Source organism: Hippocampus guttulatus, chromosome 23, assembly GCF_054856545.1.
Source record: "Hippocampus guttulatus isolate MCC_2025c chromosome 23, RoL_Hgut_1.0, whole genome shotgun sequence".
In the NCBI taxonomy this organism is placed as follows: Eukaryota; Metazoa; Chordata; class Actinopteri; order Syngnathiformes; family Syngnathidae; genus Hippocampus; species Hippocampus guttulatus.
In genome coordinates this window covers 3114335-3126318 of record NC_141283.1, presented here as the reverse complement: position 1 = coordinate 3126318, position 11984 = coordinate 3114335, and the positions used below count along the sequence as shown (strand labels likewise).

The 11984-nt window shown below is 42.5% G+C and overlaps 2 protein-coding genes across 3 annotated transcripts; one reads left to right on the top strand and one right to left on the bottom strand.

Annotated features, from left to right (window-relative positions):
* Positions 1–1059: 1059 nt before the first annotated feature.
* Positions 1060–3798, bottom strand: LOC147185729 (40S small subunit processome assembly factor 1-like). Of its 2 annotated transcripts, none has more exons than XM_086104040.1 (9): positions 3560–3798; positions 2801–2947; positions 2612–2715; positions 2447–2503; positions 2271–2366; positions 2102–2188; positions 2004–2032; positions 1528–1667; positions 1060–1455 (listed from the first exon to the last, which is right to left on the bottom strand). In XM_086104040.1, exons 1-8 carry the CDS (start codon positions 3636–3638, stop codon positions 1529–1531), a joined length of 738 nt encoding a protein of 245 aa, XP_085960166.1. In that variant the 5' UTR covers positions 3639–3798; the 3' UTR covers positions 1060–1455; position 1528. The 2 variants fall into 2 exon arrangements, with proteins under 2 accessions (XP_085960166.1, XP_085960165.1); XM_086104039.1 differs by having other exon boundaries at positions 1528–1670; positions 3560–3785.
* On the top strand, positions 3783–10199 carry LOC147185728 (dihydroxyacetone phosphate acyltransferase-like). Its single transcript, XM_086104033.1, has 17 exons — positions 3783–3943; positions 4855–5046; positions 5256–5432; positions 5552–5681; positions 5757–5884; positions 6110–6185; positions 6270–6421; positions 6684–6814; positions 6931–7157; positions 7385–7477; positions 7845–8003; positions 8093–8172; positions 8257–8397; positions 9051–9150; positions 9238–9322; positions 9585–9646; positions 9717–10199. Exons 1-17 carry the CDS (start codon positions 3920–3922, stop codon positions 9758–9760), a joined length of 2001 nt encoding a protein of 666 aa, XP_085960159.1. The 5' UTR covers positions 3783–3919; the 3' UTR covers positions 9761–10199.
* Positions 10200–11984: the final 1785 nt, after the last annotated feature.

Here is an 11984-nt window from a genome sequence, read left to right as displayed (position 1 = left end):
TTCACACGAGAGTGTGCGAGACCGCGCACACAATCGCAGCGTGGATAGAATTGGAGTAGTTACGAAGCGTCGCCCGGCGGTCCTGTCTGTCTGTCTGTCGGACGGTGTAAATAACAAGAACTGCGCTCCTCGGCCAACTTCGGAGACTTACGGGGCGAGGGGGAAGGGAGGTCAACCAAGTTTACAAAGTCCTCTGCTGTATCTCGAGCAGAGTTGTAAATAGCCTCCTGCATCATTTCTTGTTTACTGCCAACTGCTGTGAAAGCTCGCCCTCAAGTGGCCGCAGGAGAAATTACAGCCACTCCGGCATCCAGCCACTTGTTCAAATGCACACACACACACACACACACACACACACACACACACACACACACACACACACACACACACACACACACACACACACACACACACACACACACACACACACACACACACACAATCTTGTTCAAAAGTCTTCCCACAAGAGTGGAATAAGCGCCACGTTTCTCAGATTTCACTTCGGCCCAGATTTTTTGATCCAAGGGCGCGTATTTAGCGACCGCCTTCGTCAAAGGGCTCGAGCGAGGGTTCCGATGTTTGTGACAAGAGCCCGAGCCTGTCTACATGCCAACTTCAAAAGGCTTCTGACTGTGGCGGCTGCTGTGTGTGTGTCAAGTTGTCGTGCGTGTCCCTTTACCTCACGCCCGCCCGCCCATGAATGTCTTAAAACGTTACATATTTATTTAAAACTACGGTTCTGTATGTGGGGGAGGGGAGGGAGTGCATGTCGGGATATTTAAAATTATTTATTGAGCAAGTATGATAAAATGATAAAACATCTTTTTTTTTTTGTGCGTCGCCCTCCTTGAGTTTGTTCCACGTCCAAGTTGCTGCTGTTTCTATTTCGAAGTGTAAATACAAAGAGCTGAATTCGCATTTACTTCGTTGTTACTATTCATCCTTGGAACCGAACCACCTCATTTCAACACCCTGCTCCTGCCAAGCTGTGAATGTTTTGTACGACTAAATGGTTTGTATATGAGCATAAGACAAAGACAAATACACACGCAAACAATGTCTTCTTCTTGGTTGTTTATATTGAAAAAAAAAAAGAAAAGAAAGGAGAGAAATAAATTACCTGTGATGAAATAAAGACAAAAACGGTCTGGTGCGTTGAGATTTTTGTACTGAGCAGTTCACCTCCCTCATCACAAAAATGCCACTGCATCAAATATTAACTTGACGATTTCAACCTTTCCATTTGACTTTGGCATCGTTTCGAAATCCGGAAATGTAAATCATTGGGACTTTTGAGGGTTCACTTCAAGCGAACTGATTGTTCACCTTTCTATGGTCCGTGCCAGATGCGATCTCACCTGGTTTTAGGTAAAAGACGCCACCTAATGCAGACGTCGCCTTTGTCTTCCGAGTTTGAAGCTTTCTTTCCTTCACGCGGAAAAAGAACAGATTCTCCTGCAGAAGCACACCAACAATTAACACACAAGTCCCTCCGGATGAGTGGGCTGGCCTCAGTACACAACCCACCTCATTTGCGCCGCACCTTGGCCTTCATGGTCTGGACATCCTTGGGGCTGAGGATCAGAATCCCGTTCTTGAAGCGGCCCACCTGACCGGTGGGTGCTGACGACGAGCCGGACGTCGTCGTCTTCTTCTTGTTGTTGTCCCTGCTGGAGGCGGACACTCGCATTAGCGTCGTCTTCCAGCATCATGTGCGCAAGACGAGTGAAGTGGTGCCATCATAAGCAAAAAAATGGCTGAAAATAATGCTGTCATATGCATGCCAGGCCAGTAGTTGGCGATGTCATCTGGACATGCGAGTGTTCCAATACACGAAAATTATTCTTGTTTCTACTTAAAAGCTGATGATGTAATCTTTGGCGCTAGAACATTATTGAGGGAAAACGTTCCCCCCCCCCCCCCCCCCCAATTTACTATTTTAAGTGAATAAAGCTTTCAAAACAAAAAAAAATCAAATCCCTCGAAAGCAAACATCGTCATACCTTGGATTCTTCTTCTTTTTCCCCAGGTCCTACAAAACAAAACAGCAAGATTTTAAATGTGTTTTTTGTTCATCTTTTGGCCATCTTGAGGGTCCTACCGACTGCACTTCGTTTTTCGCCGCTGCCTTCTTGTCTTTGATTTGCTGCTGCAGCACCTTGTAGTTCAAACATTTTTTCTTGGCAGGCTACGAAGGCGTCAACATTAAGTCAGGCGGCGGGTCATGTGGCAAGCACCAGCGACTTAATGGAACGCTGAGGTCTTCCTACCCGTGCGCCCAACATGATGGCGCGCTCCTCCTCATAGACTCGCTGCTGCTCCTTTTTGTAGCCTGTGATGCCGAAGCGATGCACCTCCAGTCGAGCCTAACACACACACATACAATGACAATATAAATGAAAATCACACAAAAACACTTTTTTTTAAGAAAGATAAGATCCCTTACCTTTTCCAAACTGACACCCTGTTGCGGAGCACTCTGCTTCTTCGAAGTCTCCATTGGCTAGAGATGAAAAGAAGATCAGCCGGAAAACAAACAGAGCACCAATTGTGAGGTGTTCTTATTATTGTGTCCATTGTGGGGAAGAAAGTTGGACGTAAAGAAACTTACAACTGTTTCACTGACAGTGGGCATCGGTGTGATCTTATTTTGTCTCTTGGCGGGGTCCTGGAAGCACACCACCTCCACCTGGCTCACCGGCTTGACAGCTGGATCTGTGATAATGAGATACATTGTATAAAACGTGTGTGCATCATTGGATCTCGTGGATTAGCCGCATGTTGTTGTTTTTTTTTATACTTTGATCGTGGATAGTCACATCCAAGGACTCTTGTCCTCCAACTTGGTTTTCATCGAAGCTACAGACATTAGCAGCATCTACAGGAAGGGCTTTTTCCTCGCATCTTTTTTGCTTTTTCTTCTTTTTTCTTGTCCCAGCTCCACTTCCTGCATCGACATGAACAAAGGAACACATGATAGTTAGCTTTATTTCCAGACCAATTCGTGAATCATCATTTCTGAACTAATAAGTATTCACGTTTGTGTGTGTAATATAATTATTGATTGTAAGAGGCATGTATTAATTAGTCTAATTTTAGTATAAATTACACTTGAACAGTGGTAAATTTTATTCTTCGGCCAATTAGCTGGGATAATTTTAAAGTATATTGTACGTTCATATGTGTACACCATTTATTTTTGAGGAAAAAAGAGATACTGTCCACCTAAGTATTTCAGTCCACATTTAGTTTTTTGAACTCCCAAATTAATATTTAACTTTTAATACACACATATTAGTGAACTGGCACATTTTATCTTGTGGAAGATACGGCTAGGAGTTAGCTTCCAATATGCATTTTAACAGAGAAAGCCATTCGTTTTGAGTCTGGTTAAAACAGCAAAGGACGACGAGGAAAGCTCTTATAAATATTTATATTGACTTAAACAGTCTCACGTCTTAGATTTATCAACAAAGGCGATGTATTGTTAGTTCCGTTAGCGAGATGGAGTCCGGCCAGTTAACAATTGCCTACAACCTAGCTACTTAGCTACACTTACCGAAATCGTATAACGAATCCAAAACTTGTTCCAGAAAGGCACAATCCTCGTCAACATTTCCATTCTTGTCGGGCTTCATTTTAAGATTAATGATACAAGGTTAAATAAAATACAAATAGTAACCGACTCGTCGTTCAATACGACAATTTTACAAAGCAGCACGCGTGCTTAGGAATGGTGCAGTTTGGTGCTCCTCAGCTACCGTAGTTGCGTGTCAGCATGCCGGAAGAGGCAGCTAACGCCCATGTGAAGTTTCTCCTCTGGAAGCTGATATCGCCTTTGGATATTATCAATTGAACGGCTCGTAAAAAACTGTCAAAAGCCGAGGTGGATGCAGCGTGGCTCCTCGCGTGAGGGAGAATGGCATCCAAAGCTGTTTACACGGTATGTAAGCATCTCCGATGATCGTGGAGATGAGCTAACCCGAGTCGGGTTGTATGTGTGACATTTGACATTTGACTTGGTTCTCCATTTAGCAGCCCACGGGACTATCTGTCCCAGTCATATTCCCACACTCAAGGACAAAAATATACGTTTGTAGTAATGCTACGACGAGTCGCATTAACACAAATATGTTGACATTACTGTTTAATATGCGCTTCATCGTTACGAATATTTGGATTGAATTGAGAGAGATAAATTGAGAGAATATATTTTTTTCCCAAAATTGAAACAGTATTTCTGATGTGTCCATATTTATTTACTGAACTGGGAATTGATTGCCTGTTAAAATTAATTCTTTTTCAGTGTGAAAGCCTATATTGGCACAATATTTTATACTAATGTAAAATTACTCGTACATATACTGTATATTTGTTTTAGGTTTCATTTGACATTCCACAGGGTTTCTGTTTTGGAACCAACCCAACAAATCTAGAGATAATGCTTTCCACTGTGGCAGGGACAATATTTCACATGTGCATGTATTAGAAGAAGATATGTTTTTGTATGTTTGTATTGTCTCTCAACTCTCTGGACAGTACTCACTCGGTTGTGTTGATGGGAGCTGTCTTCTTCATTGGAGATAATACTATAAGTGGAACAATGCATCAAAAAAAAAACCCTGCGAGCTATCCATCCATCCATCCATTTTCCGAACCGCTTGATCCTCACTAGGGTCGCGGGGGGTGCTGGAGCCTATCCCAGCTGACTTCGGGCAGTAGGCGGGGGACACCCTGAATCGGTTGCCAGCCAATCGCAGGGCACACAGAGACGAACAACCATCCGCGCTCACACTCACACCTAGGGACAATTTAGAGCTAATGGATATTTATTTCCTGCATTCTGTTTTGCAGCGCGGCGATCCAATGCTGAAAAAGCGAGATGACTTCGAAGACATGCTGGAGGAACGCCGGATCTCCAGCGACCTCCGATTTGCCGCCAAGTGCTTTATGCCCGTGCTCTATAAAGGTCTGACGCCGTGCACGCCGGACACGCTCAAGAGCACCGCGCTGCACTCGGATCCCGTTAACTATGTCATCCATCAGGTAGATACTTAAATTTCTGGACTGGATTACAGATGTCTCTGTGCAATACAAAAAAATAAAACATCGGACTTTTTTTTTTCCACAAACATAAAACTCCTCATTTGAATTCTTTCCCTCCTCTTTGATTATAGAAAAGGCAAATGACAAGTACCTTGATATATTATACATTCCTTAAAAATGGATGAATCCCATCCTTAATTTTCTCCAAGGTTGCCAAGGAGACGGGCAAAGCGTTGGACGACGTCCGGGCCGAGGCCGAGGCCATCTTGGACGAGATGGCTCACCGCCTGCAGCTCAGCACGGTTCGATTTTTCGCCTTCATGCTCAGCAAGGTGTTCAAGATGTTGTTCCGCAGTGTCAGCGTGAACGAGGAAGGCATCCAGAGAGTAAGAGCCTTACATTCTAATTAATCGGCCGATTAATTTGTCGTCTGAATTTTATTCAGGCAGTTATCGGCATCATCTGTGATGATAATAACAAAGCTAGCAACCCTTTTTATGGTTAGCTCCAGCAGGCTATCCAAGAGCACCCGATGGTTCTCCTCCCGAGCCACCGCAGCTACATGGACTTCCTGCTCATGTCCTACATCCTGTATACTTACGACCTCTCCCTGCCCGTCATCGCTGCTGGCATGGGTATGTTGTAATAGATTACACGAGGCCTCGTCGAGTAAACAACTTACACTCTCCCTGTGTGTTCCCCCCCACAAGACTTCATGGGGATGAAATTTGTGGGTGAGATGCTGCGAATGTCCGGCGCTTTCTTCATCCGACGCTCGTTCGGTGGCGACAGATTGTACTGGGCCGTCTTTTCCGAATATGTCAAGACCATTGTCAAGGTCAGGAAAAATGTGACTATTACCACGACAATTATTTTGTTTATAGTGAAAATGTTCTTCATTTTTGGACATTGTCAATTAATGTGAGCTCACGGGATCTGTTTTAAATGTATTTATTTCATTTGTGTTAATCGCAATATTGAGGGGGAAAAAAATTTGCAAATGCTTTAGATCCTTTTTCAAAATTATTCAAGGATTTAATGATTGACGTTGTATTTTTTTCAGAATGGGTATGCTCCCGTCGAGTTTTTCCTTGAGGGCACGCGAAGCCGAACAGCCAAATCTTTAACGCCAAAGTTGGGTAAGAAGACGACGAAAGGAGTGGAAAAAATGAAGTCATATTCACCAAGCATTTCCAAACGTTATGGCGTGCGTTCTCGGCAAGGTTTGTTGAACATCGTGATGGAGCCCTTCCTCAAGGGCGAGGTGTTCGACGTGTCCTTGGTGCCGGTCAGCATCAGCTATGAGAGGATACTGGAGGAGGCGCTCTATGCCCGGGAGCTTCTCGGCGTTCCGAAGCCCAAGGAGTCCACGTCGGTGAGTCACTCGCGTATTCCCAATTGTTGAATTAATGTATTTGTGAATTCAGAAGTTCAGGTCAAAAAGATTACTTTAATTTCAAATAAGGTCAAACAACTCACCCGTTGTGGTCGGGCGTCATGGCGAAGAAACAGGAAGTTGTTTTCAGGACAACACTGCCTTCTAGTGGCATATCGTTGGCATTGCATGATACAATTTTCCTTGTAAGAAATAATGCAAGTCGAAATCATCTGTTTGACTGTTTTACCTTTTCTGCCAGGGTCTCTTTAAAGCCAGGAAGATCTTGCGTGAGGACTACGGTAGCATCCATGTTTACTTTGGTCAACCAGTGTCGGTCAGGAATTTAGCCCACGGCCACGTGGACCGCTGTCAGTTTAATCTGACGCCCAGGTAACAAACGAAGAACCCATACATACAGTATGTCACAAAATGATTATGTAATTTGAACTCACAAGTTTTGTTTGACTATCCAGAAGCGTATTAAATTTTTTTTTTTTTTTTTAAAGACACATTCCTGCAAGGCCCAGAGAGGAGACGGTGCTCTTTGTGAACAACACCGCCTACAGGCTGGTGAGGGCGCAGGAGGAGAACTCCGTGCTGAAGCCGTGGGTCCTCTTGGCGACTCTGCTTTTGCAGAAGCAGGAAGCGCCGATGACTCTGGATGAGCTGACTGAACGAGCAGTGTGGCTGCGGGACCTTTCCCGGCAGTACGGAGCCTTCCTCCATTGGCCCGGTACAGTGTGGTGCATTGTCGTCATGGTGACAATGAGCCGATTCATATGCACACAAACACAAAAACGCAACAAAAAAGACAAGTGGTTAACACTCACAAAACAACGTACACACGCTTTAATGAAAGACAAAATTGGCTAAATCGGAACGCCACTTCAAAATACATGATACACGTTTGAAGATAATGAGAGTTTATTTGACTGTCTTTGTTTGAATTCCAATGTTCAGACCAAATGCATCCATCTGAGGTGGTGTCCTCCAGCCTCGCCCTGCACGGAGGTCTGGTGAGGGTCTCCGAGGGGCGGGTTCACCTGGAACAAGGTTTGTTTGGGATCAGTGTCCACTCATGTATCGGGAGACGCCTCCGAATCAATCGATTCATCAATCAGGAGTTGCGCTCTCAACTCTCAAATGCACTTGTGAGTGAAATCTGTTGAATACACAGCCATGAAGCAGTGGTGAATGGTGACGAGAGCTTGTTTTTCCCGTCATGGTACATCACTGGCATACATTGATGAACAAAGTTACATTTCGTATAGTTAACAGTGACGGCGGAAAGCTCACGCCCCATTTTCTTCACTCCTTAAAGGTGGACCGTGTCCCAATACTTTTGTCCCCAGCATATATTTTTTTGTAATATATATATATATATTTTTTAAATAAAGGCTCACTATTTGTCATGACACAGCAGGAGCAGCCGAGGCGGCCTCCTCCCCGGAGGAGCAACTCCTGAGCCGGGCAGTGCTGGTGCTCTCTTGCGCCTCCTACAGGAACCAGGCGCTACATGTTTTCCTGCGACCGGCGCTGCTCGCCTCGGCCGTACGTGCCACCTCTTCCGCGCGAAAAGGTGAGTCACAGTCACCACGTGACTGCTCTAATATGTATATCAAATATGATATTTGTTTGCCTTGATTTTTTTTAAATGTATTATTACAGTGGAGGTTTTCGACTGCTTCAGATTCCTGAGGGACGTCTTCTCGAATGAGTTCATCCTGTGTCCTGGAGCCACCGTGCAGGTCAGCACCACAGACGAAGATGGCTTTTGTTTTCTTTTTTTTTTTTAATAAGGTGAATTGTTTTCGCACTGTTTTGGTTGTAAGGATTTCGAGGAGGCTTGTTACCTGCTGGAGAAGACCGGAGCGCTGCACGTCACCCAGCACGACGTGGCGGTGACAAAACGGGGACAGAAAACCCTGGACTTCCTCACGGGCGTGCTGGAGCCCTTCCTGCAAGGATACCTGGTGAGTGACGGTTGATGAATGAACTTGTGCACGGGGACCGTGAGATGTGACAACTTTGCTGTATGATGACGCAGTGAAATTAAAATGAATTATAAATTGGGAATAACAATAACACATTTGATCAAACACTCAATTATAAAAATACTCAAATGTAAATCCAATTAACATTAAATGGTACAAATTATTTTATTTCCTAAATATCAAATTAAAAATACAATTTACAAAAAAAATCTAATTAAAAAACTGAATTAAAATCCCTCTTGCAGTGTTTGTGTTGTTGAATTTAAAAAATTAAAATGTGAATATATTTAAAAATCCTTTGGGATTTGCAATATAAATCAGAAGTGTATTTTAAATAAAAAAATACAAGCAAAATTAAAAATAGAAACTCAATTATAATTTTAAATAAGACTAAACAATTCCAAAGAATTAATAAATAAATACAAAATGTGTAGTTAAATATGAATTAAAGTTCTACTAAAAATTACACTCATCAAAATGTTAAATATATGCAAAAAAACCCCAAAATTGAATTAAAAAACCAAAATAAAATTAAAATAGAACAAAATTAAATGCCGTTTTACACAAAGTGTTGTAGTTCCACTGCTGTTTTCCTTTTTCTTAATTTTTTTTTACCCCATTTGTGTGTGCAGGTGGTTTGTCGTTTCCTTTTGGAGGAGTCCGCCAAGGCGCTGACGCAAAAGTCGTTCATCCCTGCCGTCCGCCAGTTTATCATCAAACATTTGCTGCAAGGTCGGATAAGTTTGTTTTGTATACATTGAAGTGAATACACGTTGACGTGTCGCGTGTTTAACGTCACCGTGTGTTGCTGTGTCGTAGGGAGGCTAACCCAATTGGAGGTATTGTCGTCCGACCTGCACAAGAACGTTCTGGCTGCTCTGCTCAGACTGGGTGCCGTACAGAGGTGCGTCAGTTTTCAACACGTGTCTGAGCACAACTTGGAACAGGACAAATGATTAGATAAAAACAAAAACAAAAAACAACCCCCCCCCCCCCCCAAAAAAAACAAAAAACAATCGTACAGAATTTTAAATATATATAGTGTCCCCTGCTGGTCAGAGTGAGACATCGCACCCATTATACTGCAATACAAATTAGATTTTTTTAAAAATCGTTTATTATAAACGAATAATCAGTTCGTTTTCAAATTTGTCACCAATTTTCAGAGCGGAGCAGGACACTCTGAGGGTCAACAAAGTGAAACTTCAATCTATGGAAGACGCTTTGGGTGAGATGAAGAAGCCTGTTAGCATTCGAAGAAGTGTGAAAAGAAATGAACCCCCTCACCTTTTGTGCAGGAGGGAAGCTCCCGCCTCCGAACGTTGCCACGGCTCGCCTGTAATGCTGCAAATCTTCACCAAAGGACACTTTGGACTCAAGCGTGCCATCCAAACGACCTGAACTTGAATTTATGAAATGTGGGATCTACTCACGTTTTTGTGTGTGTTTTGTAGACTAACAACTTTCCTGCTGGTCAATTATAAGCGCTTTGTTTGCTCAAAGAGGGTTGCACTTAGAAGAAAGTGGAGCCACGTTTACACTAACATATATTATTCAACTCTGCCCTTCTTGTATGCCAAGAAAGTTTAAAAGCGTTTTGTGGTCAACTGAAGACCAACATCTCAAATGTGTGGATTTACCTCAAGAACTAAAACTAAACTTCTGCACATCTCTCTTTCCAGTCATATTTTTTTATTCAGCTTTTTGTACTTTTCACTAATGTGCGTGTGTTGTGTGTTCCGAGAATGTCCGAATTAAAGTCTTGACACACATATTCGAAATGGTGAGCTGAGCTTTACTTAACACGTGTTTAATATAAAACGATAACGCTTTCAAATGTCTTGATGGACAATCTAATGAGATCCAATACAAAAATGGCGACGGTTTATTGTATGGGACGAAATATATCTCACCACTAGGGGTCGCACTTACCTAATTTTTAGCCTCGCTCGCTCACTCCAACACACGCATAGCCGCCACCTTGAGATGCCTCTTCCTCGAAACCTGCTGGGATAACTCTTGAACTCCAAACAGCGATGCCAGCGCAAAGCCCTGCTGTCGAGTTGGACTTTTTAACCACTCGTCTTTGTTGTTCACTCTTTCTCTGCATGACGTGCACACACTCATGGCTGCAACGAGGCACTCTAAAGCAGCCACATCAGCACAAAGCCCTGGTCTACAGTTGCATGTCAAATTAGACTGAAAAAAAAAGAACAAGTCACATGTAGTTCTCAGTATTCTCAGCACTGATCTTTGAACATGTAATATATTTTGAAACAAATCGCCGAATTCACTTCAGAGGGTTCAAGTCGGGCCACGAGGAACAGCGACGACACAATCCAACGTGGTTGAGACACACATCAGATTCCCTCCCCGTCTCGCTGTCCATCTCACCTTTCTTTCGGCTCGGAATTAATCATGTAACATGTCGTCGGGGAAATAATGTGACATTTCCCCATAATGAGAGCAACGGGCATAAGGGTGGGAATGTCGGGCCCTCCGTGCACACGGATTGACATTTTCCATTACCCAGTCAAAACGTACACGTGTGTTTGCGTGTGAGTTCGCACCCCTTTTTTTTTTTTGTCTGACCGGCAGATCATCCATCTTGTTATAGCCATATCCTCACGTGCCTGTGCGTGCGTGTGTGTGTCGGGAAGGCGAAAAGGAATGATTTATGTACGGGAGTGGTGCTGGAGAGCTCTGCGTACAGCAAGGCCTGTAAATCCTGATAAAAAAAAAATACTGGATAGAAGCAATTTAACGCCATCAATCTTCGCACGTGGACGCTGTGATATATTGGCAGGTGTGTGTGTGTGTTTGTGTGTGTGTGTAGGAGTCAACCCGAAGCCAGCTGCACAAGTAGTTTCAATGTAATGTTAGGGAAAGCCAACAAACCTTAAAAGTACAAATCACAACATTATAGAAATGTCTCTTGGATGCCAATGATGGAGGTAATTGGGATGAAAAAAAAAATCTGAAAAATGTTTTTTTCCCGTGAAATAAAATTTTTAATTAAAAACAATTTTTTTTTCTGAAAAAAAAATTACCTGAGCAAAACGTTTTTCTCTCTTTCTTGAAGCTTCTATAATGATGTGATTTTTTTCTCAGGGAAAAAGGCAAAATATTTTTCCTGGAAATTTTTTGGGGGGCTGAGGTTGTTTTTTTTTTCTTCTTCTTGCAATTCTTAATCTTTGAGGAAACATTGTTTTTATTTGACTTTTTCAAGAACGTTTTTGGGGGGGAGGAGAGAAAATTATGCTTTCTCTAAACGTGTGTATTAAAAAAACTGTGGAATAAAAAATCTGGAATAATTAAAATATTTGAAAATGTGAAATTATTTTGTCTATTATCATTCACATGGAAAAGGTTGGTGTTTTTTCGACAAAAATGTTATCTCCAAACAATTTATTTAATTTTATTTTTTAAAGAATTGCATTTTTTTTTCAGATTCTATCAACGTTTTTTTTTTTACTAGACTTTTTTTTCTAATCTATTTTTTTCTGGAGTGCTCTTATTCAAACCATTTATTTCTTTCAAAGGTGTGAAAAACAATTTTTACAAAA

What these genes read in the sequence shown, in the direction of transcription:
- LOC147185729 (XM_086104039.1), bottom strand. Translation starts at nt 3,638, where the DNA reads ATGAAGCCCGACAAGAATGGAAATGTTGACGAGGATTGTGCCTTTCTG. An exon ending in GGATTCGTTATACGATTTCG is followed by an intron (nt 2,948 to 3,559) that starts GTAAGTGTAGCT and finishes ATGTCGATGCAG; the next exon opens with GAAGTGGAGCTGGGACAAGA. An exon ending in CCACTGTCAGTGAAACAGTT is followed by an intron (nt 2,504 to 2,611) that starts GTAAGTTTCTTT and finishes TTTCATCTCTAG; the next exon opens with CCAATGGAGACTTCGAAGAA.
- LOC147185728 (XM_086104033.1), top strand. Translation starts at nt 3,920, where the DNA reads ATGGCATCCAAAGCTGTTTACACG. An exon ending in ATGTCAAGACCATTGTCAAG is followed by an intron (nt 5,885 to 6,109) that starts GTCAGGAAAAAT and finishes TATTTTTTTCAG; the next exon opens with AATGGGTATGCTCCCGTCGA. An exon ending in CATCAAACATTTGCTGCAAG is followed by an intron (nt 9,151 to 9,237) that starts GTCGGATAAGTT and finishes GCTGTGTCGTAG; the next exon opens with GGAGGCTAACCCAATTGGAG.